We start from the raw sequence: 26,212 nt of genomic DNA, 5'->3' as shown, positions 1-26,212 counted from the left end.
GACCAGCGGCTGGGCTTGTCCTCTAGCCCAAGGCAGAGTCCTGCTTCCCAGCCCACCAACCAAGAGCACCTGTTTTAGGGGATCCCCCCCCTTCCCTGAGCCACTAGAAAGATAAGCAAGACAAGACTAAAGCACCCTGAAGCACAGGGTGTGTTCCACAGAACCTATTAGAATATCACTGGCTGCTCACCAAGCTTTAGAGACAATAGTACAGCCTTGCCTATACCCCCTGCTCACAAGAGAGTGTTGGAAACGCACCGCAGTGGTGTAGGCAGCTTCGGGGTCGTCCTCCAGAGCCCTCGAGAGCCCAAAGTCTGACACCTTGCACACCAGATGGCCATCGACCAGGACATTGCGGGCGGCCAGGTCACGGTGGATGTAGCCCAGGTCTGAGAGGTAGCGCATGCCGGCGCCCACCCCTCTGAGCATGCCCACCAGCTGCACAATGGTGAACTGCCCGTCGTGGGTCTGCAAGGGGACAGAGTGGTGTGGGCTTTGGGGATAGTTCCTAGCTCAGGGCTGGGGAATCTCCCATAATTCCTTAGCGACTGGAGATGAGCCCGCAGTGGGCAAAGTGAAGTGTCTGGCTGCTTACACCGGCTCCTGGAGGTGTCTCCTCTGGGGAAACGGAGGCCCAGAAAGGTGACATTCCAGGCGTGAGCGCTCCCAGTGAATACCCAGCAGTGGGTGCTGGAAATGTAGCCACTCCCTCCAAGCTGGTGGTACAGGTGGCATGGGACAATGTCATTCCTTAGCTTGGGGTAGGGCAGTGGGGGCCCTTGCAACAGCGGGACCTTCACAGTAGGGGCCAGAAAGCAGTTGAATCGCCGGACCCTTAAGATTCCCCTCGCACTCGCCTCTTCCCCATGTGTGTGAGATGTAAGCTAGGGTGGGGTGAGGGGGAGCCTCTTACAAACTCTCAACAGCCAGACTGAACCCCCATGTGCTGACGGCAAGTGAACATACCCCACCTGTGTGGGTGGCAGTGATGGATGTGCACCCTCCCTCTAAGTGGGGACAGACATACCCTGAGGAAGGCATCCAGAGAGCCATTCTCCATGTACTCAGTCACGATCATTGCCAGGCGGCCTGGACAGGGAAGGGGAAATGGAGTCCTGGCGTGTTTGTGTGGGGCAGGGCTGCTGATCAGGGGCCCCAGGAACATATGTCCCCTCCCCAGGAGGTGGTCAGGACAGTTTTTAGGATCTGACTGGGGTCTTGGGCTCTGAGCACCCCAGGGTCATCTAGGGACCTGAGACATAGGGACAGAGTCAGGCCCATAGGCCTGATCCCTCTCTGAGTGGGAGTGTCCCACAAGGGAAGCTGCCCTCGTCTGGCACCTACCACGGGTGACAACACCCTCAAGGCGGATGATGTTAGGGTGGTCAAACTGGCCCATGATGGCTGCCTCGCTCAAGAAGTCTTGTCGCTGTCTCTCTGTGTAGCCAGCTTTGAGGGCCTTGATGGCCACAGGCAGGTCCCGCTGGCCTGGCACCTGCAGCCGCCCATAGCATACTTCTCCCGACTCCCCTGTGGGGCCCAGAAGGAGCAGGCAGCAGTGGGACCAGGCTCCCCCTCAGGCCCACTCTCCAAGCCTCCAGCACCAGGTGCTCCAGGATCCCCATTCCCTACCCCTCTGGCCACGGGTCCCCTCCCACACCACCCTCCCAGCCTCTGGGGCTCACCTGAGCCTATGATCTTCTCAATATGGATCCTGGATGCCTCGATCTCTCGGGTGAAGCTGCGGCCTGCCCGACCTGGCTCCTCATAGGTGTGGGGCTCTGCACCGAATTGGGGTTCTGAGAACTTCCCCGGGGGGTGATTCAAGGGCAAGAAGACAGGTGGGGGTGCTGAGGAGTCAAGGAGAAGGGTCCTCAATGGGGACAGGAGGAAGTTCCCTCTCCCAATATTTCCTAGGGGAATAGGGTGTCTCTGGGAATCCCCAGATATAGTACCAGACAGCAGGGACCCCCACAATGCTTACCCATGGGCATAAGTGGGAAGTCTATGGCATGGTTCTGTGTTCTGGGTCTCTGGTTAATTCTGACATGTCTGCTGTTCTCTGTACTCCCCCTGCCCTGCACGCCTTGAGTCTCTGTGACCTTAAAATTGCTCTTAGGGTGGTAATGCCATTAAGAAAGAGTTCACAAGTGCCAGCTTTGCCTGAAGGTGGGTCACTAGAAGATGGCTAAGGATTCTGAGGCTGCATTGAGCTTAGTGGGAAAGGGCATTCTGACTGACATTAACGGGCACAGTGGTAGGATGTGGTGGGAGGTTCCCCCAGGTCTCCCCTGCTTCCTGCAATCTACAGGATCCTGAAAAGCTCTCTGTAGCAGAGGCTCTTGTCCATGGCAGCACAAACCCCCACCAGAGAAATCACACATGAACTACGTATGAGTGGACATGGCTGGGCCTTGCCCTGTCCAAAGAGCCTTTAGCATCTTCCAGAAGGCTGTCATCCAGCAAGGTGGGGGTGGTCTCTGTAACAGCTAGCCTTAGCCTATGGGCTCTGCCTGGCCTTTCCTATAGACACCTGTTCCTACCAGCCCTGCACTGGGTCCTGCTGAGGCTAGGCTGAGCACTCACCCTGCCCATTCTGGTAATGCATCTTCTCTTCATCCGAGTCCTGGAAAGCCTTGCTGTAGCCACAGTGCCTGCATGGGGGTGAAAGTGGGGGCCAGTCAACACTCCGCTGGAGCCAGGCCAGCCTAGACCCAGTCAGAAAGTGAATTAGGGTGCCCCTCTCCCAGCAGGTTGGCTCTTGTCCCTCAGCAAGCCTTTGAGGGGGTCCTTCTTTTGGGGGCTCACAGCTTAGCCCATGGGGACAGCCCCCAAACAGTTATAATCTACAAAATGCCCCCAGAGCAGCTGACCCCTCGCACAGGTCATACTTGTTGAGGAGTGGGCTTTCAGGCTCTTCTGGGCCACCCTAGCAGATCCCTGTTTTTTCCTGGCCTGGGTGTGGCTGGGCATGGCTAGGTTGTAGTTGGTTGTGGCTGAGGTTGGCTGGGCATGGCTGGGTTCTGGCTGGGGTGGGGCAGAGGGGTGCCTACCTCTTCTTGCAGATTAGAAGTAAGAGGAGCACCACCAGACCCGTGATGAGTGTCAGGCAGATCCAGACGATGGTCCGAGTGTCATAGCGGGGCCCTGCAGGAAGGCCTGGCCCTTTGCAGCCAGCAGCCAGCTCTGTTCCCACCCCACCCAACACTAGGCTTCCCTTAGAGTCCCTGCAGCTGGGCTGTCTGGCTTCCCACTGTGCGAGCGGTGCATGCTGGGGACAGTCACTTGCCCTCTTTGACCCAAACATTTAGAAGAGCTGAAAACCACCCATGCTGCCTCTCAGTCACACAGCACCAGGAATGTATGGAGAGATGTGAGTGCTGGCCTCATGGGACCCTCTTCTCAGCCCTAAGACAGGGCCTGGCACTGTCTGCAGCCTACCCGAAGCTCCGAGAACTCTTACTGGAGGCCACGCAATAAACGGAATGGAAAGGGCATGATTGCCACCTTCGGTCTCAAAGAGACCTATGAACACCGGGGCTTGTGCAAACGTTTAACTGCTGGGCCCTTTTCTCGGGGTCTCTGATTCAGGGCAACAGGCCTGGGGACTAGTATTTCCAACAAGGCCCCTAGTGATGTGGATGCTGTGGGTCCCAGAGTACACACGGGGAAGCTTCTACAGGCTGTGGAGAGCATGAGCTTCTGAAAGATGTCCCTGGGACACTCTTATGGTCATCCGGAAAAGGCCTCACTCAGGCTCAGGAGAGGCCCTGTAGGTGAGGGGACTGAGCTTCACTTCCTGCCTGTAAAGATGCAGCCCCACTGGGTTGGATAATGAGAACAGGGGTCTTGTGGGCCCAGCCTGGTATGGCCACAGGCTTCCCCCTGCTCACCCTCCTCCTCCTGGTCTCACCAGTGGCGCTCCCTGCCCCTCCCGCTCCTTGCACTCACGGGGTTTCCCCGTCTCCACCTCCATGGCCTGGCTGAAGCGGCCACAGCCTGCTGAGGTTCGGGCTCGGACCTGGAACACGTAGCGAGTGCCTGGTTTGAGTCCCGACACGGTAGCCCGGGTGGTAACAGCCTTGAGGGTAGAGTAGCTTTGCATCTCCTTATCCTGCCCGAAAGAGATGAGGGCAGTGAGGCCGCGGGGCGCTGAGGCCCTTCTTGCTGCCCATAGCCTCCTGTTGGCTCCTTGCCCACCCACCTCCAGGAACCTTCTCACACCTTCTCGTAGTACTTGATCTCGTACTCCAGGATGATGCCGTTGGGCTGCTCTGGCTCCTGCCACAGCAGCGACACACTGGTCTGCCCCGTCCGCTCCTGCCGGATCACCACCACCTGGGATGGGGCTGGGGTGGCAGCTACCCGTCAGGCCCAGCATGGGCCATGCCTAGGCCTCTGCCCGGCCTTGCCCAGGCCCCTCTGGGACCCCAGGCTCAGCTTGTTGACCTTCCTGCTTCTACACCAGGACAATCAGCAGCCCCACACCCTGGAGAGGTACTGGCTGCCTCCTGGGTCACTCCTTGGGGCCAGCTGAACAGCACAGCCTGGCTCTTGGGCTGGGATGTGGATCTGGCTACATCTAGACAGGCCTGCTTGCCCTCAGTGCCACCACCCTGAGCAGAGGTCTGGGTGTAGCAGGACATGCCTTGGGTATGCCTGAAGGAGGACCTTGGGGTGGAGTCCTGGCTGGGGTAGTAGGGGACAGCGAGGGGCAGGAGCTGAGTAGGCCTGTCTGCATTCAGGGGTTCTTTGGTCACAGGAGGTGCCCCGCTTCCTACCCCTGGTTTCATCTGCAGGTACTCTGTGCTCTCCTGAGTCCGCTTGAAGGTCACACATAGCTACAGACAAGGCCAAACAATGAAATAAGCTGGGCATGGTGGCTCCCACCTGCAATCCCAATACTCAGGGTGGAGACAAGAAATCAACATGAATTCAAGGCCAGTCTGGACTGCAGAGTGAGACCCTGACTGGCCAGTTCTTCCTTGTCTAGGTGTCCTGTTGCTCCAGCATGCCTGGGAGCTCTTTGAAGGCAGGGGCTGCATACAGTTGGTGCCCAATAGATGCTCCTGCTGCTAGAGACTCTGACGTGAAAAGTCAAGAAGCCCCTATGGAAGGACCTGAAATAGGGGGGTCAGATGTGGGAACTCACAGCTCTGCGGTGGCTTTCTTTCTCACTAGCCAGCACCATCTAAGTCACTTATGGCTGTCCCTGCAGCTGCTCTAAGGAGACCAGGGCTGGCAGGCAGATGGGTAGGGGTACAGAACAAGGAGAGGCACCTGCTGCATGTGGCCATGGTGCCAAGGTGGGGAAAAGACTAGCACGTGCAGTTGAGGTCGCTCTGCAAGGATCCCTGTGGGAGAGAAGGCCTGTCCACAGGGACAGTGCATGAGACCTTGGTGGGTGGAGTAGGGTAGCAGTGTATCTCTTTCTAATGTGGGTGCTGTCCAAATGCTGCTGGGTTCTCTGCTCTTCTGCCCCACCCCCTGCCCCCAGTACAGCCAGCCACCTGCCTTCCTGCTCCTGCAGACAGGTGACTGGGCAGGGCTATGAACCCAGGCACGGGTCTGGTCCTGGATACTGCTGGACAAGAGGGTGGGAAGATGCGGGGAATCAGGTGTGTCCTGGATAGATGTCACTGGACCATTGGAGAGACGGGAGTGTTGAACTCCCCAGGAGGCTGCTCATTTGGGTCCTGACTTCTGCCTTCTATGTGGTGACAGGGGGGTTCTGAACCATACCTATGTACGCTAATGGTAGGGAGGAGCTGAGGGTCCTGGGAATGTTCCAGGGTGACTATTCATAGAAAGCTGCCCCTGGCTGCTCTGAGGACCAGGCTGCCACCTGACAGGCAGGACCGCCCTACCCCGTGCCAGAGTATGGAAAGAAAGAATCTCCAGGGGCTGATCTCAGTCCAAATGACCAGAGGTAAGTGAATGGCCATGATCCCAATATGGCCAAACCCACCTGGCTCTGGAAATAGGCACCGAAGTGATGACATCTAGGACTGGGGGTGTGGTTTAGTTGGTAGGGTGTTTGCCTGGCATGCATGAAGCACTGGGTTCGATACTCAGCCCTGCATCAACTGGGAGTGGTGGAACACATCTGTCGTCTCAGCGCTGGGGAGGCTAATGCAGCAGGGTTGGTGTGGGTTCAACCAGCTTGGGCCAGAGTGAGACTCAGCTGCCAGCTGCTGGACTGGACACTCTCCCTTCCCTCTACGTCTCCACAATAGGGAAGGCAGTACTGCTACGTCCATTGCACAAGAGAGAAAGTGGAGACAGAGGCAGGGAAAGTTCTAGAATCCAGGCTCATGACCCACAACAGAAGACTGCCTCTGTGCTTTCTGGGGTACATCCATCCACTGGATGAGTTCCGCTTTCCTACAGGCAAAAAGGTCCCCTGCTCAGGTCCTGGTGGGAGGGAATGGGGACCCCCAGGGCTGCTCCGCCTACCTGCCTGGTTCGTGGTGATGTTGACCACAGCGGCGCTGCGGGGCTCGGGGCTCAGGTTGGACACACCGTTGACGGCCTCGATCCAGAAGGAGTAGTTCATGTGGGCCAGCAGGTTGGCCACCAGCAGGCTGGCCTGTGCCAGGCTTGTCTGCTGCGGGACGAAGCGGGTTCCACTCCCACAAGCCTCACAGTGGCTCAGGGCCCAGGGGCAGCGCCGGCATACTGCATTGTAGGTGATGTCACTGCGGCCGCCTGGGTCCAGGGGAGGGGCCCACTCCAAGGTCACAGATGTTCCATTCACACTGGAGATCAGGTTGACTGGTGCTGAGGGTGGTCCTGAGGGCAGAGAGTAACAAATTAGGATGGCCCTGGCCCAGGATCCCCATTATATCTGGGCCTCTAAACTAAGAAGTCACATCTACTCCACCCTCCAGAAGCTCCCAGCGCAAAGGCTGTGTCAGCATCTGAGGCAGGAGCCCGAGTTTCCATGCCACAGGGCTACAGTGTGTGTTCCTACAAGTCCCTCCTACAGCTGGAGGGATGCTGCCCAGTCCTGGGGTGCCCACAGCAGTCACACTGTATGTAAACTCTCTGGTCATGTCCACCCTCCTCCATCTCTGCATTCCTGTGCTAATAAAAATGCCACCGGGCACTCTCTGTGGCACAGGAAGCCTGCTGTGTATCCACCAGGCTGTGGGGTACTATGCATCCCTGCCTCACCCCTGGAATGCAGGCCCAGGCTGGGCAGCACACACTCTGGAGAGAGGGGATTATGGCCCCTTACTTAGGCTGATTGTGGGGCTGGATAGAAGTATCATGGGGGTTGAGCTGGGAGGGCACAGGGTAGGTAGAGGACCGCAGGGCTCAGAATTCCAGGCTGGGAATCTTGGCCTTGAGAGACCAGAAGCACACAATCTCAGAACCCTTCTTGAAGGGTTCTCAGGGCTCTCGAAGCATGCAGAGAAGAATTTCCAAGCCAAAGGTAGGACATCAAAAGCCCTGACTTATGGACTTAGGCCAGCTGGTAGCTTTGGGCCCTGTATCATGGGCTTGGGAAGAAGCCAGAGTCTAGCCAGATGTGGGCACCCACCTGGGACTAAGAGCTGGGCTTCCCCTCAGCTGAGGAGGAATTCTTTCTGCCCCATCAGGTCCCACATCAAGATAATGCTCAAGCTTGGGCAAGAACCACTGAGGAGGGCTGGCTGGCACGTGTATGTGTGGCACCCATGGGTGTGAGTACATTCAAGCCCTGACCTGCCTGTGCAGGGAGCCTGGGGCTGGGTGGTGATGAGAGGGGGAAGGGGGGAGGGATCTAGGTGGTAGCTTTAAGGTAAACTCATTCAAGCCCCTCTGCAGCAGGGAGTGAGCAAGGGTTGGTGAGTGCTGAGCCCCAGGCCGGTGGAGGTTGAGGGCCAGGGCTGAGAAGCAACAGGAGTGCCAAGACAGTCCTGCATCCCTCACAGTCCCCTTGGGTACACAGGGCACATGCGCACAGAACCACACCCTCTCCAGGCACAAGACACACCTATTCAAGCTCAGGAATCCTTTCAACTGTCCTGAGTCTCACACACACCCTTGAGAATCTGCCATACACATGAGTACAAGTGCATTCTGCACACTCACAGTCAGGCATGCAGACATTATCCGTGGATCTGCCCCCCCCCACACACACAGCTTCCAGCATTCAGCAGTTCCTGCTGGCTTGTCTAGGTTGGTGGGGGGGGGGGTGGGAGTGCTGTTCCGGCTCCCACCCTCACCTCACACTGAGCACAAGGCTTGCCTACACAGCCCTGGGACACTGACATCACGGCCAAGTCTGATGACCAAAGCCACCTTGCTCCAGGAAAGCAGGAGCCCTGGTTGAATGTTCCTTTAGGAGAGACAGAGGGAAGGGATAGAAAGAGGTTCTTGGGGGTCCCCGAAGAGACAGCAGGGGACCACAAGACTCCAGGAGATCAAGCTTGCTGCTGCAGTAAGAGCCGATCCTTCCCCTACGCACCAACCCACCCTTATTTCACAGACACCTGGCTCCTGTACCCTGGGGGTCCTACCAGGAGAACTGCTGGGCAGTACTCACGGGTGCAGGCTGCTGATGGTGGGTCCAAGGCCGCACGGTAGTAGCTGAGGTCACAACGGCAGGTCTGGGCTGCAGGGGTCGCAGAGTGGCTGTGGGGTGGGCATCGGGCACACAGCTGGTCCCCGGGGGCTGACTTGTAGAAGCCCAGCTCACAGGCTGTGGAGGATAAGACAGCTATAGGCAAGCTGGGGGCCCACCAGAGGGCTTCAGGGTGGGACTCCCCCTGAGCTTCCCAGGATGTGTGTTGGGGGGCCCTGGAGGGACAAGCTTCTAGCCTGTAACACGATGCTGCTATCCTCACCAACAAATGGGGGACAGAGTGTAGAGAGGGCATTTGACTTCCACAAGGTTGCCCGGAGCTAGGACCTTGATATGTATTCCGATATCGAAGCGGACACCCCAAAGCTCTGCCCCCAAGCTTCTCAAATCACCACCCTCTTGGCCTCAGAGTCTGACAGGGCCCAAGCAGCTGAGAATCAAAGGTAGGGTTGTTAAAGCCATGGATTGTGCGATCTGAGTGGCATAAAAGAGGGGGAGGGGAGATGTGGGCGCGTAAGGAAAGACCACGTATGACGTGTCCCGAGCCTGGACAAACAGGGACCCTCTCCCATTAAGGCCAGCTTCTGGCTCGAGCACAAACCCCAAGGGGGCAAAGTCTGTGGCTGGGGTCTGACACTTCATGCTTCACAAGTTCCCGAGTACACCCGACGCCATGTCACCTCTGCTGACTGCAAGGCCGGACGCCATGTCACCTCTGCCGTCTTGTTTCCTGTCTGACCCTTTCTCCTGCCGAACCTGCCACCTGTTCTACCTTATCTGAGTGACAGTGGCAGCCTCCAGCTGGGCCTCCAGTCCCACCTGCCCTCTCAGTCAGCTGCTGTCCAGATAGCTTAGGAGCAGGACCCTGGACCAGGCCCTTTTCAGACCCAGGGGACCCTGAGAGGAATTGAGCTACCCAGCCCGCTTTCTGGGGCCGCCGTGTTGGGGAAGGAGACATAAGGCAAACATGATATAAATCATCCTCAGGAGGGCAAGGGAGTCATGCAGGGCAGTGGCAGAAGCCCCCTCCACAAGGAGGGGGATGTCTGAAGGTTAAGAACAAGTCAGACAGGCAGATGGGTTCAGGAATCCCCACCAGCCCCCTCAGCCCCTTGGAGTTCCAAATAAAAACCTTCTCTGCCAATGTCAGCCACCCATCCTCATGCCAGACTGAATGGGCGGTTCCTCACATGCTGTTGGTCTCAGGGCCTTTGCACATATTGGGCTTTCTTCCCAGGGGGCCTTTTCTCTCCTGTCCATGTGCTGAACTTCTCTTCCCAGATCCATTCCAACTGGTCCTCAGTGACAGCATTGCTGGCCCTCTCCATGGAACACACTGTGTCTGTCCCAGTCCGTCACTCCTCCTGGATTGGGAGGGCCTCATGGTGGGGGGTCAGATCCTTAGGAGGTAAGGATCGATTTGTTCCAGAGCAGGTGCTTGCGTGAACCCTTCTGGAAGGTCAGGCAGACCCAGTGTCACGCAGCCGCTCCCAGCTCTGTCCTAGCAGGAGTCCTCCGCCACAGGGACAGCCACAGGCTCCCTGGATTCTCTCCACACTAAACCCCACTCTGGAAAAGCCAGTGCCCCAGAGAAGTTTTATTTAAGCATGTCATTTCAGAGCACGGTGCTTGTGGATGCCGATCGGATCTCTTTATTACGCCTGCTAAAACCAAGTACATTCTAAAGTTCTGCAGACTCGTGAGAAAGTGGGAGGCAGCGGAAAGGACAACTCCAGAGTGGCTTCGGGGCACAGGACTGCAGCCTTGGAAGGGGCTCAGTGCTGTCGGGTGATGGGACAATATGCCCACGCTTCGAGAAACCTGCCCCATTCTGAAGAACCCCAAGCAGATCCGGGCTTGATTCCATTTGGGCTCAGAGTACAGGGACCTGTCTTGGGGTGCAGCCTGGACCCAGGCTCCTTCCAAGGTGGGGAGCTATCAGGGCAGCACTGTTAGTAGGGAGCTTGGCATCTCCCTGCTGGATCTGGGGTTGAGCAACAGTGCCCTCACCATGGTGGGCAGACCCCTGTGGTTCCTCCTTCACCCATTCCTCATTCCCCTGCCCCCCCACTACACACTAGATCAGAGGAGCTGGCTCTGCCCAGTGAGCCTTTGGAGCAACAAGGGACAGATAAGTAGTTCTTAGGGACATCTTGATGTGGCATGGCATGAAGAGAGTACAATGTGACAGCCATCTCTGAAAGTCTTGGCTGTCAACAGTTCATAGCAGGTAAGGGTGGGCACTGAGGATTGACTAAGTCTCTTTTGGGCTTAATGCCACAGGTGGGCTAAGGGACACAGGGAACATCACTGGGCCCTCGTTTCCTCATCTGTAAAGCGGGGACAGCTATAGTGCTGGCTCAGGGCTGCAGTGACGGTCACATGAGCATCAGGATCTGGTAGTACCCAGCACCGGTTGCTATAACTAGATGCAACTGGCCATTGGAGCACAACTGTTTTGCCTGTACGTGTGTGTCCGTGTGCCTGTGTGTGTGTGTGCATGGTGGGGATAGAACCCAGGGCCGTGCCCAGGCCCGGCAAGTGCTCTGCTCTCTGACTGCATCGCACCCCAGTCCACAGGACCCTTTGGCAGAAGAGGGAACAGCTCAGAGAGCTGCAGCCTTCAGCCCCAGATTCTCAGCCCAGGGGTGATGCAAAGCCAATCAGGGACCTTCCAGCGGGCCCCTAACTAGCTCTCCTTACAGCCCTAAGCTTAGAGGTGGCTGTGTCTTCCTTAACCACTAAGCCATCTCTCCAGGCTGGCTGTGTCTTCCTATAGCTAGTCGGCAGTTCCTTCCTGCTCCACTAATACCCAATAAGGCTATCACGTGTCAAGGCCAGATTAATCCACGCCTTGAAAATAAAATCATCTTTAATAAGAATACTAATCACCAGGCCTCAGGGAGCCCTGGATCCTGGAGGCTGGGCTAGGAATTAGCGGCTGGGACAGATGGAGGCGCTCCAGGCTGGGGCCTGGTCGTGCCCCGTGACCCAGGGGGCTTCCGGAGTGGTCGAGGGCTGGAGCTTCAGGCTGTGGGCCAGGAAAGGCCGCTGCCCCGCCGAGGGCACCTTGCCCAGGCTGCCTGTCAGGCTGGCAGCTGCCCACAGCCTCAGCCACCTCTCTGCTCCCCCTGCACGAAGCCTGAGATTTGACAAATAAGGTGCCCGCCCGTGGTCGACCAAAGGAAATTAATTCTAAATCAGATTTTAAACACAGGCAGGAAGGCAAAAGAACTCGCTGTCGTCCCCGCTCCCCTCTGAATGAGCCTCTGATATTTATAGAAAGATGATTAGGGCCCCCGAGGGTGATTTACATCCGCATCCAGGTGACAGGAAGGACAGCAACTAGGCTTTGGACTCTCCCTGCCATGCAGAGGGTGGGGGTGATGCTCCAAGGCCCTGGAGGAGTTGCAGGAGGGGAGGAGTGCAGGTAGGTGACTGAGGAGGTCACTGAGTCACTAAGAGGCAGCTTCCTGCTCGGGGGATCCTGGAGACTGGAGATCTACCTACCAGTCCTTGCTGTGTGTCCCTGGGCCAGTAACTTTACCTCTCTGGACCTCTGTCTCTCAGTGGTAAACTGGACCAGCTTTATATGGCTCTGACTTTTTCCCCATGAATTTCTGACGACCGAAAGAAATCTCATTTAGGCACCTGAGGAGCCTGGTGACAGAGCAGAGTTTACAGTCTCCAGAGAGAGACCCAGGCAAGGCTGCTGGCCTGGCTCCCTCTGTGAAGGTCTCAGTTCGGAACCCATGTGGCTCCTTCCAGATGTGGTGACACAGACAGCCACAGATGCCACCAGCAGGGCTGGGGAATGTCCCTCCATGTGGGACTCAAACCCTGCAGTCCGTCCCTATTGCTGCCTGCAGTGCACTTCGAACTGATATTTTTTATAAAACCTGTAATTATCTTGCGACTAGCATAATTATGTTGCATTATGATTTAAATGTAAAACTCAAAACACGCTGCAGTTCCCTAACCCTGCCCTGAGTGTCTTTGTTATTTTTTATTAATGGGCTGGCAGCAGCAGGCAGCAAGCTTGGCCTTGGCCTCCCAGTCTCTGAGGAATTCTCACCCAGAGCCCTGCCCTGCTCTGTTTCCCACCTCTGCCAAACAAGGGGACTTCCTAGTCTTTCCCACAGGCCGGCGTGTCTTGGTGCACGTGGGACTGACTGGCTTCCCTGTAGAGCTGGTGCCATATAGAGCTGGGAGCCAAGGCAGCACTGAGAAGGTATTACCAGCCAGTCTGCCTCGAACTTTCTAAAGGCGGGGCCTCTGGCCCAGACCTCCATGCCCCTGAGCACACAGGTGCTCAACAGAATAGCGGGCCGAAGGGAATTTATTAGTCTCCAAACATGGCAAACATTGGAAAAGTGCCATAGAGACACTGTGTTCTCCTGGTCTGCAGGAGGCATCTCCATGACTCCTACAGAGGAAGATCCCTCCCTGGACCCTCCGTAGCCAGAACCAAAGTTCTCCATAGCCAGGCTTGTCTGTGCTCTGATGGCAGAGGAACCATGTGTCCAGCCCCTAGGGGATCCAAGGAGGGCAGAGGGAAACCAGGCTGAACCCCACACCAGCTGGTGCCCCAGCTGGTGCCCACAGAACTCCCCTAGGCACTTGTTCTCAGCATGCCAGGCTATAGGGTCCCACATGGATCCACAGACCACAATGTGTGCACATGCGCGCGCGCGCGCACACACACACACACACACACGCGCGCGCGCGTGTGCGCGCGCGCGCAGCACAGTGCCTAGGTGTCCCTTGTCAACTGTGCCTGGTTTTGGTACACCCAGGTGATCAGCCATCCCCAACAGGACTTTGCAAGCTCCCCAAAACAGACAGCCTGTGACAAGTCCATGTCCAGCCTGTCCTCCTTGGGTGGCCCTGTCGGCATATCTTTGCAATGTCCCCTCCCTATGCTTTTTCACTCAGAATGCTGGTTCTACCTCCGTCCACTCCACACTTTGGAAGGTTGGTGACTGTCAGCTTAGAGTCTGGAGCCAGCGTCCAAATCCCAGCTTTGCTACTGCCCAGCTGTGCGACCTGGGGCAAGCAGCTTCCCCTCTCTGCTCATCTTCAAAACCGGGACAATAATAACCCTTGCTTCACAAGGTGGTGATGGGGACTGAGTCAGTTAATACATGAGAAGCCCCTAGAACAATGGCCGCACGGGTTAGCACACAGTGTTGTTTCCTACCCTAGGGACGTGCCTGGTAGCATACCCGATCCTTTGACAACGTCCATAGGACAGGCCACCTGCCTGTTCTCCAGCCCCCAGATGCCCTGTGCATCTGCTGACAGGGAGCCAGATGGCTGGTGAGGATGTCTTGTACACCAGCAGCCCTGCCCACATGGAGCCACCTGCCAGCCACCCCGCCAGCCAGCCTGGAGTCCCACTCACCCATACAGGCATCTCGCCGCTCCTCGTAGCCAGCACTGCACACGCACTTGCCGATGGGTACCAGCCACTCGCCCTCGGCACTGCAGTACATCTTGGGGGTGTCACGCTCCTCCGAGTGCCTCACACACTGGCCTCGCACCTCTACCAGCGAGGACGAGTCGGCCCCGGTCACCGCCTCCGAGAAGGCCGCCAGGTTGCGTACCATGGCGGGGCACTTCTTGTAGTAGATGCGGAGCGAGAGGATGGCGAGGCAGGCGCCTATGTCCTGGAAGGCCAAGTAGAAGCCACGCTTGCTGAGCGGGCCCACGCCGCGTACCTCCGTGTTCAGCTTGAGCCTCCGCACACCCAGGTCAGCGCCCGTGAAGCTCTCGTCAGCAGCGATGGTGTCAATCTTGAGGAACTGGCTCTCCTGCGTGCTGGCGCCCAGGTCCCGGTCAGACTCCAGGTAGTGAAGGTTGAAGGTCTCCTTGCAGGTGCCCAGCACGCCGGGAATGCTGTTGCAGTCACGCAGCGTGAACTTGATCTCAGCGTAGACACGCCGGGCGCCATCGCGGGGCACCCAGCTTGTGCGCAGCCAATTGTTCTGATTGGGGCTCATGACGTTGCACACTTGGTACGTATGGATGGGCCGGAAGGACTCATCCACTTCATTGATGGAGTCCCACTGTGGCAAAGAGAACACAGTCTGCTAAGGCAGAGGCCGTGCCTGGTCCTCTCCTGCCAACCCCTGCATAGGTTCCAGAAAACACACAGGAGAGAACTTCCCCTCTGGGCAGGCAGTCGCTGCTGCCCGAGGCCAGGCACCTGCAAACGAACCCTGAGTTACACCCGTGGAAGTGTGACTGACTTCCAGATATGAGGAGGAGCCAGATGTGTGCCACCACGGGGTGAGGCTGGCCGGAGCCAGGGCCCACCTCTGCCTGTCTGCCGCCCAGGCTCTGACTGCTGTTTCCATATGGCTCTTCCCTTCATGCCCGAGGGTGACGGGGTCTTGCTTGGAGAATTTCCCATTGAGCTACTAAAGGGACCCATCCAGAATAAGAAGCAGTGGCCCTGGGTTGTACCCCACCTCAAATCTCTCTCCAGCTCCCTCTCCTTTGTGGACTACTCACTCTACCCTGCTGCTTCTTGGTTTGTGGTTTGAGATAGGGTCTCTTGTAGCTCAGGCTGGCCTCAAACTCACTTGGTAGTAGGAAGCAATCCTGAACTCCCGGTTCTCCTGCCTGTATCCTCTGAGTGCCGGGATTACAGACCTGCCTGGTTGGTGGAGTTGCTGGGGATGGGACTCGGCTATGTGTGTGCTCAGCATGCAAGCTACAGAATGAGGTTCTGCGCCACTGTTCTTGGCTTGGGACCCCAGGGCTGGCCTGGACCCCACTCAGGCCAGAACAAAGCTGAGGGAGAGGTAAGCAGAACAAGGCGCAGGGGAAGGTAAGCGGTACTGCTTCCGTCTGGCCCTAGTACGGCGAGGGAAACAGAGATAAACCAAATACCCCACAGAGCTGAAAGAAAGGCAGCCGGGAAGCAGGGGAAATCTGCCAACCATATATCAGACGAGACATTAATATCCATAACAAATAAAGAAATACGGCTCACCAACAGAAAACTAACAGTCCAATTAAAAGGGGAGTGAAGGACTTGAAAAGATATTTTCTTTTTCTAAAGACGATACACAGACGGCTAAACAGAGAAAAGACAACTCAGCATCGCTAACCACTGGGGAAATCCGGATCAAACCCACAGTGAGAGCCACGACACATCCGTTAGATATTTAAACAGAAAAGAGGTACCAGCGAGGGCATGAGAAAGCAGGAGCCTGCTACATCGCTGAACTGTGCAGCCGCTGTGGCAAACTGTGTAGCGAGGGCCTCAAAAAACCGGAATTACACAAGGCAGCCGTCCTAAGTGTACATCATCTTGATGAGATACCTGTATATCCACGCCCAGGACGCGGATGGGCAGCCGGGTAGGGTATGCCGCTAAATGTGGTACAATGCTTTCCTAGCATGCAGCATCCCCTGGGTCTGATCCCCAGCACCAAAAACACATGAAAATCTCAAGTAGCTGAAAAAAATGTACACAACCTATCTGCCTACCAACAGATAAATGGACAGAAAAAACAGCACAGGCAGACAGTGGACTATTATTACTCAGTCTTAAAAAGGAATGGGAGTCTGATAACCATGCAAGGACATAGGGAAGCATGTTTGTGCGTGTGTGGGGACGGAGGGGGTACGCGCGCGCACTTGTATGTGTGTGGAGGTGCTCACCCATGTGCATGGAGAGAGATCAGAATATGCTGAGTGAGCCAGGTGTGGTGGCACATGCCTTTATTCCCAGCACTAGGGAGGCAGAGGAAGGTGAATCTCTGTGAGTTCCAGGTACAGCCAGGGCTGTTACACAAAGAAATTCTGTCTCAAAAGGAAAAAAAAAAAAAAAAAGAATATGCTGAGTGTCGTCCATTTTCACTCCCCATCACATTCCCTCAAGATAGGGTCTCTCACCGAAATTGGGCTTCATTGCTTTTCAGCTAGTGGTCCACAAGTCCAGGAATTCTTCCATCCTGCCCCATCCATCACCACCACAGTGCTAGAGTTTCAAGTGTACACCTAACAATGCCTGGCTTTTTCTGTGGGTGCTGGGGAATTCCAACTCAGGTCTTCATGCTCACACAATAAGAACTCTTACCCACTGAGGCATACCCCCCAGCCCCATGGATGAGTCTTAAAGGCGTGCTTAATCAAATCAGCCATACATAAGGGACCAATGCTGCCTCCTCCCACCCGACAGGCATCAGGCCTTTAGGTCGGTCTGATCCATAGAGATGGGAAGCAATGATGCTTTCTAGAGGTTGTGGGAGGAGAGGGCAGGGTGTTACTGTCCATGGGTACAGCACCCTGGCTTGTATAGATAAAAAGTGTTCTGGAGATGGGTAGCCTGTACGGTAGTGATGTGATGATCACACAGCGATATGAATGTGTTTCACACCACTGAACTGCATGGCAAAAGTGGTTATGGTGGTAAATTTCATGTTATGTGTGTTTAACCACAATCATAAAGAAGGGGGTATAGCTCAGTGGTAGAGTCCTTGTCCTGCATGTTTGAGAGTCTGGGTTCAACCCCAATCCCTAATACCACGGCAACCAGGACCATAATGAGGTAAACACGCCCTGCTCACAAAGCGGGTTCCTGGCCCCCCCACCGCAAAACAGTGCAGAGTGCTTAGCTCAGGGGACCTGGAATCCAGAGGAGGGGAAGAGAGTAACACCTGAGCCCTCCTGATGTGGCACTTGCCAGCAACATCCTGGGGGAAGCAGGGGCTTTATGTGGGCACAGAGAGGGAAGAGCCCTGCCTCCCTCATCCACACCACTACCTAGCTCCAGCCAGGGGCAGGCACTGGGCTGAGTCCAGAGGACCTTAAGGAATTGCTGGGGCCGAGGACAGATGGCCATGTCCACATCTGTGACTCTTTCTCTGCCCTGTAGGAACCAAGGATCATGTTACTTCAGTAGGGGGGGCTTGAAGACCCTTCCTCCTGACACTCCGCTAATCTGTGGGTCAAGCTTGCTCTATGTGGGGCACAGTGGGGGTCCTGAGTATCCCAACCCCTTTCCTGCCTGTCACAAGTCCCTCCTTCTGCCTCATTTCTGCCGACTGTGTGGTCTCCACCCCAGCACCCCCAGACAGGCCCATCTCTACTAGGCTGGGAGGACGCCAGTAGAAAATGCCTACAGAGTGCTGAGCTCAGGCCTGGCACAGGAAGGCACTCAAGGAGCAGGGCACGAACACACTGCTACCCTTGCCAGCACATCCCTGGTCTGCCTGCATGCCTGCAGGACCATCAGAGTGAGGTTCTTGTCCACAGGGCTTCTGGGGGTGCGGCCTCACTTGTAAGGGCTCATGCCTGCTGCCCCACGTCCCACACCGCAGCCCCAGCTCCAGGCAGCAGTGCCACATCTGGGGCTAAAGTCATTGTCGCAATTAATGGAATGCCAAAGAGCCTGCCAGATGCTCCCTGTCTGCTTCCTGCCAGGGGCCCAGATAAATTAACCAGCTTGAATGGAGTCCGCTCCAGCTGTCCCCACCAGTGCCAATGACCTGGCCCAGCTTGGCCACCCCCAGAGTGAGGGCAGATGCCTGGAGTGGCCGGGTTCCTGGAAATAAATGCAAGGACAAAGCCAGCCTAGTCCCTACTCAGGGCCACTCCCACCCAAGTCACCTCTGCAGGTGACCCCTGACGTTGTCCCCACCTTGTTCCCATCCCAGAACAGAACTGGGCAAAGCAGCTGTGCAGCCCTGGGCATGTTACAGTCCCTCTCTGAGCACTGTATTTTATCTATGAATGCCTGCTCCTTCCAGCTACTCTAGGGCATGGTGAGAGTCAAGGGAGATGTAGACAGTAACATGCCCCCTCCCTCAAGGCAGTGTGCGCTCTAGCTGTTGATTACCAGGCAAGATACAGGATACCCCAGTGGGGGCAGAAGGAGAGATGCAGCCTGATTAAGTACATAGGGTCTGGGCCTGAGCAGAGCAGATTAATCTCTCAAAAGCTTCTGGCTTCTCATTGGCCAAACGCCCTTTCTATGCATCACCCTATCCAACTACACAGAACATGCTCCATGATCATCTCGTTATAAATGGGGAGGTGGACGGCCTGTGCAATCCCACTGGTCAGAGAAGGCAGAGCTCCCCTGTCTTGGGGCCTGGCACCCATGCCTTCAGCTATGTTCTGCTCAAGCCAGATAACCCCTCTCATGCTAAGCACAGCCCAGAGGACCGCTGAGCAAGCTGCAGAATGAGAGAGCTGAGCAGAGAGAGCTTCCTGAGCCCAGCTCTAAAGGCTCTCCTTGCTGGGCAGGAGAATCAATAGAAGGCCCCTGGGTGGGAGCATGTGCCCACTCCCCTGCTCGACCTGCCCAGTTTCAAGACCGGGGTTGGAGCCTGGTAGCACATTCCTTTCTGGGCAACCCCAGGCTCTAGGTGGAGCATATCCTTGGCTCAGCCGACAATATGGATCCTCCCTCACCCCTTACAGGGAGTTCAGACAAGCCTTCAGCACCTGAGGAGCATATGGGTTCCACATAGGCTCCAGGCCTAGAGAGATCTGGGTTCCGGTCCTGCTCACGACCACAGCAGGTTTCTTTGTTTGTTTGTTTTTGTTTTTGCTTGTTTTTTTCACTGCATTGATGTAGGCTTCATCTGCAGAATGGGCCTGCCATCCTCCAAGGACTTGCTCCCAGGATGACGTGAGCATGAGGTTTTATCACTGTTTTCTAAATCTCCAAAGAAGTCAGTGAGAAGATGCTGCACACGCCTGGCATGCCATGAACGGCAGAGCCTTCTGTCACCCGGGGTGAGCCTCCCCAAACCAGATCCAGGTTCTCATTAACCTAGTGGTCAAGTCCCCGGTTCCAGGGCAACAGAGACAGCCAGAGTAGAGCCCACCCGGGGCCAAGGCTGCCTCTTCCTAGCAGTTAAGGAGCAGGGGAGATGCCAGCTCGGCGAGCATCGGGGCGCTCAACGTGGACCAGGCCTGAGACTGGAGTCCCCATGGGCAGGCCCGTCACAGGTCCTTCCCAAGGACAGCCACACTGAGCAACATTTCTCAGGAGCAGGATCCCCAGCCTCTGACCTCACAAATGGTGGCCGTGCAGGCTACAGCTCTGGGTCTGGAGAATTGCAGTACTCAGGCTTGGCCCTGCTAGCTCCCAGAGTCCTGTGTCCAGGGACTGATGGCTGTTGGCTCAGCCCACTGCTGCCTGTGATGAGACCCCAGAGAGGGAGAGCAGAGATCCATCCTAACCCCCAAGAAGAAAACCTTACCCAAGGTAAAAAAATGAGTCCCTTTCCAGGCCTGAACTCCTGGTGCCACAGTCATCATTAGGACAAACTAGGCCCTGTCTCCAGGGCCATGAACGCCAAAAGTAGTCATAAAAGCAGTCAGTACGCATGCCTGTGCTGGGGACAAGGGTGTGTGTCACGTATGTGTGTGTCCATTATATGATGTTCATCATCACATAATCACAGCATACACTAGTAACAGTGTTCAATGACTCCAAGAGCCACCACTGCTGAGGTCCCACCCTGTATCAAGGCCATGTAACAGCCTTAGGAGATCACCACACACTCCTGCCTCTTTCTACAGACAGGGAAACTGAGGCCTGGAGAGGTGAGGTCCCACCAGTCACCATCTCACCTTTACTATGATGCCCATGGAATTTGGGAAAGAGAATGGAGGCCAGAGGTTACGCAGCATTGTTACTGGAGTCAATGGTCACCAGGACACCTGATGGGACCTGGGAATGTGCCATGGTGGACTGCTGTGCTCAAGGTGGTTCTGACAGACACTCAAGGCTCCTGGGTCCAAGCAGCCCCTGATGAGGCCTGGCAGCTGGAGGGAGGGTACTCAGCCCAAACGAAGGAAGGTCTGGGTGGACTTGGTTGTCTATCTCTCTGTTGCCATGGTTCCAGTTACCCTGGGCCTGGGCTGGGCAGGCTGTGAAGACGCAGCCCAGGGCACAGATATGAAGATCACAGGAGTTGGCGGCCCGTGTCAGAGCTGGCTCTGTGACCCCAAGGGTCCCAATGAGCTAGACTGCTAAGAACTATCCACTCTGTTTCCCACTTCGGTGTCCTTGAATGAATATACTCACTTCTCGGCCTTTGCTTCCTTTTGACCCGTGTGCTGACTCTGAACTGTAACCTCTCAGAAAGACAACACTACTCCATCACTCACCCCATGAGCCGGATACGTGAGCCAGCCCCAGTCTCCATGGATGGTTGACGTGTCCAACAAGTTCACTGTAAACAGAAGACAAGAGGGCATTAGGTCCCAGTGATGCTTCTCCCAGCCAGAGGCAGCCACACTGGGCACTCTTAGATGCCCCTTCCCAGGAGCTCACAGTTCCTAGTCCAGGATACTTGTTCCCGCCAGCCATGTTACTCCTGCGGCACACACTGCCCAAGTCCTGGGCTTCCTAGAATCGGTAGGTGTACCAATCTAGTCTGGGGGTGTGGCATCCTGCAGGCCCAGGTTGGCATCTGGTTCCATCTCTTTACTTCTCTAAACCCCAGATTCCTCCTTTGTGGAATGGGGGGGTGACAGTGTTTACCCCAGTGCTCTCTGGGGAGGTGACGAATTCACATTTACACTATCAAGTCCCGCCATTTATCCAAGGACAGACACAATTTTCACGTCCTCAGTGTCCCCAGGATGGAGCCTTGCACCTGCTGGACCACTAAAGCCAGTGACGGGAGGGCTGTGGATGGGTGAGTATTGGTGAAATTATTAAGGCCACTCCACGTAGTTAAAAGGAGATTTATTTAATGGTGTAACTTACAAATTAAGGGATAGGTAGGTCGTGGGGTCTGGGGAAGGTGTATCACAGTCCAGTGGTGTTCTCTGGAGCTCTGATTGGCCCACCTTCACCGTCCAAGGTCCCGGAACAGAGAGAGCACTCGCTCATCCAGATCTAGGGTCTCCAGGCGCCTCCTTTGGCCCCAGTCTTGTAGGCGTGACAGTTGCCGAAGTCTCAATGGGGGTTTGAACTTCCAGATCAAAGCTGGAATGGCTACCCACTACAGGTGAGAACTGCCTCCTGATGCCACCTACCGTGTGCTGAACCTTGCCAGGGGCTTAGATGCCACCTTGCCTGTGATGGTGTCTCATGACACTCCAGAGAAGCAGTCAGTACTACCTCCACTTTAGGAATGAAAGATGTATGTCTCCGAGAGGTTCGGGAACTGCTTAGAAGCCCAGGTATGGCTATCAGGGCCAGCACAGGGAGAACCACCACTTGGCAAGGCTGGCCAGAGAAGCAGGTTCTCTGGGTGGTGCTCTGGGGAGGGGGAAGGAGTTCTAACTCAAATGCCAGCCTTTTCAAAGTCAGGCCCATGCCCACCTGGGGGACCTTGCAGAATCACAAGGTTAAGAGCCCGCCCTTAGAGTCAGGCATCCCTGGACCCTTGATACATCACAGTCCCTCAGTAGCACGTGGCCTCCATTTCTTTGAATCTCAATTTCTTCATCTGTAAAATGAATCAGTAAGACCTGGGGGTTTGGATTGGGGATGCGGGGGCAAGGAAGCTGTTTGTAAAGCATCAGGCCAGTGCCTAGTCCAAAGCTGGTCCCTGCTGACACTCAGGTCAACATCCCTACACTTACTCACTCGCTCAACCAACTACAGGTTTGCTATCCTGCTCAGAGAACAGGACTCAGTCTCAACTAGCTGCATCTGCTGTGTGTCCTAGGTAAGTCCCTTCCTGTCTCTGGGCCCTCCTTTTTTATCTCAATGGTCAAGGTTGTCGTCAAAGGCCTTTGGCACAGAGCCCCACAGCCATCCAGGTTTCATTTTCCTTTTTTCTTCAGTGTGTCTCCTTCCCTAGCCAACCACCACAGGCTTCCATCCACCAGGGTGGAATGTGACCTGGCCAGGTCACAGATGGTTAAAGCTGGGCCTCTTGGAACTTTCCCACTGGGAGGAGGGATAGCCTTCTGCTTGAGATTTGCATAGCTCCGACTTGGCCCTGTCTGGCCCTCAAAGACGGAGACAAGTGTCATCAGGAACTGTGGAGTGAGGATGCTCTTACAGACTCCTTTTCTTCCTCCCTCCCTCTCCAATGTCAGGAGCCTGGCGGAACCGGGGAAGACTCCTCTGCACTCCTTTCTAGGTCCCCAGGGACTGGGTGGAACCAGAACCAGAACAAATGTCCACAGGGGGATGTCCCCTCTCCGGAGCCAGCCCTACGCCGGGGGCACAGGCAGAGAGAAGGCTTTCCGTCTCCCGCCCTCCTTTGCTCTTAGGCAATAGAGAGAAAAGTGGGTCAGGCAAGCTCTTTCCTCCTGCTGGCTGGGGGAGGGAAGGGGGCTGTACTGCAGTTCCCCCCTCCAGGACCAGTGGGGCCCCATTAGGAGAGAGGGTGGGGAAAGAGCACCCAGGGGTGTCCCCACACTAGCCAGTATCCCACATAGGGGTCTCAGGCCTGAGGCCCCCTTTCCAGGCACAGAACAGTCTAGTTCAGACCTGCCCCTTCATCGGAGGATCCTGAACAAACATCCATTGCTACGGAGGCTCCCCCTGGACACCCTGACTTCAGGGCCACCTTCCGTCCCCAGGAAGTCCCGCCACATCGGCCAGTCCTCAGGTAATCCACGGATAAGTCAAAAGTCAATTCTATTGGATTCACAACAGGCTACAGTAGTCCAGGGCTGTTTGTTCCGATCCCTTCTAGACCCTTCTCTGTCCCTTCCCTCCCGTCCTTTTCCTCTGGACCATTGCCAGCTCCTGTACCTTGCATCTCCATCCACAGGGGTACGGAGGAGAGTGGGGTGTATCTCAAAGGACAAGCCACACCAACAGGAGGTTTGATGGGGACTGGGTGGGGTTCCAGTACTAGGTCTGCCCGGCCCTGTCTGCGGCCCCTTGGACCAGGCCCCCTGGTCATGCAGCTGCCTGGTTTCCTGTCCTGCCAGACCGTGGGATCAATTTCCCCCCGCCTCTGGATGGATCTCCTATTTGGAAAATGGTAGGCTGGACTCTGAGGCTTCCCCCTGAACCCCTCAGGCCTCAGTTTCCTCATCTGGAGCACGCCCCCAGGCATTCCTCCTAGGACTCCCTGTGCAGGTTGTTCTGGGGACCACACGGGGCCGTTAGGTGCTGAGCAGCACAGATAATAATTCCTCGGCGGCGGCGGCGGCTCCCGCCTGACCGTGGAAGGCATTATGCGCTTCCTTTCTCTCCGGTACTGTCACCTTCCCCCATTCCATTTCGCTGAGACTAATACTTAAATGGATTCACATTCCCCGAGGACACAGCGCGTGATGGGGAGGCCAGAGGATCGGGGTGGCCCAGGGACATCAGGCAGGACATGCAGACTGCCTTCGAGACCACCCTGAAGTGGAGGATGATCCACTCTAGGGAGTGATAAGGGGCCTGGCGCCTGGTGTGGCTCAAGGAATCTCTGCAGGTGCAATGGGCAGCTAGCCAGGCTGGGCACTGCCGCCCAGCTGGGAAGAGTGCCTTCTTCCTGAGTCCCCAGTGGTCTCCCTAGCAGGTTCTGGCTCTGTACCAGTGCCATTGTCATAAAGGATTCCTGGGTGTTCCACATGGACATCAGGCCCAGGTCTCCATCATGTGGCCGTCTGAGTTGTGTGGATCACCCCTGCTTGGCTGGACATTCTGCAAGTTATCAGATGGTTATATATATACCTTGCCCTTAGCCATATCCCCTCACTGTGGGCATGTTTCTCCCCTCTTTCCAGGTTTGCTTTTCCTCCAGCTGTGGCTCCTCTGTGGCGGGAGTTCCTCGCCTCGGATCTGTCTGCAGCATGGGAGCCTGGAAAAAGTCACTATGCCATAGGGGCTCTGGGACCCACAGCCTGTGACTCTGGAAGGTGGCTGGCTCCTCGACAGAACAGCGAAGGCAAGGACTTCAGGTGCACAGCTGACTCCAGGAGCCTTGCTGAAGACCCCCTTAAAAATTACTGGGCTAGAAACATCACCTCCACCCCCAACCCTAACCCACCCCAATGTATGCCACGCCACTTGGCACAGCTCTGGGAAAACTGTTCTCTCAGGCCACTGTCCTTCCAAGCCCCGACTCAGCCCTCTTCCCTACTCACTCGGATTACCTCCCCCAAACACGTCTCCTAACTAAGCAGCCAGCCAGCTCTGCCTGCCCACCTGTCCCTTAGCCACCCTGCAACATGTTCCCATGTCTCCTTTGCTCTGCTTTCCTTGGGAATAGTATTTTACCTGTCTCAGAGTGCACGTTTCACTGGGCATAAATGCAAGTCTGAGGGTCTCTTTCTGTGTGTGCTGTGGCACGTACATGCATACGTGGGTGTCACACATACCCATTTCCATGTGCATATGTATGTGCGTGTGCAATGGCTGCACTGCTGTGTGCGTGACAGTGTGTGTGCTGTCCATGCATTTGAGGTTCTGCTAGCCTGGGTCAGTGTGGATGAGACTATGCTTATGGGCTGGGTAGGACCCCCGAGCTAAGTGTTAGCATTCCACGGGCACTCTGAGCAGGAAGAACAGTTCAGCTTGCTTGGGAGCAATGTAAGTCCATCCTGACTGGTGAGACAGGCTTTAGCCCTGGACAGTGAGCCACAGCCTCCTTGGCACAGTACCCTAAGGAGAAGCCACACCAGGAGTCAGGGTGTATGAGGCAAGACCCCCTTGGTCTGATTGCAGTGTCTGGTGGGACTAAGGAAGGGTGTAGGTGGGCAGCCCCGGAGCCCCTCTCGATGCTGGGATCACTTCCCAGACCCTTTCGGTCCTGCTGCCCTGATGACTCAGTGCCCCTCCCACCTTCCTGGGGCCTGAGTGAAGGGGCCACCTGGCTTTGACCCAGGCAAGACCCTGCTCTCAGAGGCAGTGTGCCTCTGTCCCAGGCCTTTCCTCACTTCACCTCTTGCCACCGGGTGCCTCTCCATTGCACCCCTTTCCCCTGGCCAGCCTCCGCCCCCACCCCACTCTCAAGACACCCCTCAAATCCGTATTCCCTAACCCCTGTTCTCTGGTCCCTGTCAGTTCTTGGCCTTGTTTCTCAATGCCATCTTCAGCTTCCGTTCCTTCAGTCCTCTGTATCTTGTCCCCGATTCTTGGATTCTTCGTGTCTCGCTGTCTGCCCGGTGCCTGCCAGTTCGCTCTGTCCTAGGTCCCCATGCCTTGCCTTCGCTCTGTCCCCTCTCTCCTCCATATCTCTTCTGTCTCCTGTCCAGTCCTGTCCCCTTTCCCCTGACGTCCGATCCTCAGTCCCCTGTGCACCTTCCCTCCGCCCCTGTCCATGCCATCCCGCGCCCAGGCAGGCTGGGGTCGAGGCGGGGAAGTTGCGCCCCGGGCAGCGCCACCCCCGCCCCCGCCCCGCCGCGCCGCTCACCTTCGCCGCGCCCCGCAGACACGCAGGTGGCCGCCGCCGCGGCCGTGACGACCCAGAGAGCGGGGGACAGGCGGGCCCGGGCGGGGGCCATGGCCGGGCGGCGCCGCGCTCCTCGGGCTCGGCCCGGCGGCCGCGCGTGGCGCGCTCCTGCCTCTCCCGCACCCCGGCCGGCGCACACGCGGCTCAGCCGCACGCGGGCACCCGCGCCCGCCGCCGCCCCGGGCGGGGCCGCCCCCGCGCGCAGCCAATCAGCGCCCGGGCGGGCGGGACGCCGAGCCCGCACCGCGGCCACCGGCCGGCAGCACGTGCACACGCCCGACCCGGCCGGCTCGCGCCTGGGGGCGTT

General features: G+C 56.6%; 1 protein-coding gene across 3 annotated transcripts in view; it reads right to left on the bottom strand.

Moving 5' to 3' along the window:
• Positions 1-25,995, bottom strand: part of Epha8 (EPH receptor A8) — a 28,621-nt gene extending 2,626 nt beyond the window's left edge. Inside the window, exons 1-13 of one of the 3 annotated variants that reach the window (XM_052716841.1) lie at positions 25,867-25,995; positions 20,714-20,778; positions 13,977-14,640; positions 8,534-8,689; positions 6,457-6,792; positions 4,225-4,349; positions 3,952-4,114; positions 3,054-3,147; positions 2,587-2,654; positions 1,686-1,850; positions 1,345-1,530; positions 1,028-1,089; positions 259-468 (exon numbers count right to left, since the gene is read on the bottom strand). In XM_052716841.1, coding sequence (XP_052572801.1) covers positions 259-468; positions 1,028-1,089; positions 1,345-1,530; positions 1,686-1,850; positions 2,587-2,654; positions 3,054-3,147; positions 3,952-4,114; positions 4,225-4,349; positions 6,457-6,792; positions 8,534-8,689; positions 13,977-14,640; positions 20,714-20,778; positions 25,867-25,957 — 2,385 coding nt within the window. In that variant the 5' untranslated portion in view covers positions 25,958-25,995. Of the gene's footprint in view, positions 1-258; positions 469-1,027; positions 1,090-1,344; positions 1,531-1,685; positions 1,851-2,586; positions 2,655-3,053; positions 3,148-3,951; positions 4,115-4,224; positions 5,121-6,456; positions 6,793-8,533; positions 8,690-13,976; positions 14,641-20,713; positions 20,779-25,866 lie in introns of those variants that run through there. The other 2 variants (XM_052716843.1, XM_052716842.1) reach the window with 2 other exon arrangements.
• Positions 25,996-26,212: the final 217 nt, after the last annotated feature.

This window comes from Peromyscus californicus, unplaced genomic scaffold (assembly GCF_007827085.1).
Source record: "Peromyscus californicus insignis strain IS unplaced genomic scaffold, ASM782708v3 Scaffold_5__1_contigs__length_169319896, whole genome shotgun sequence".
Taxonomy (NCBI): Eukaryota; Metazoa; Chordata; class Mammalia; order Rodentia; family Cricetidae; genus Peromyscus; species Peromyscus californicus.
This window is presented reverse-complemented; position numbering and strand designations above follow the sequence as displayed.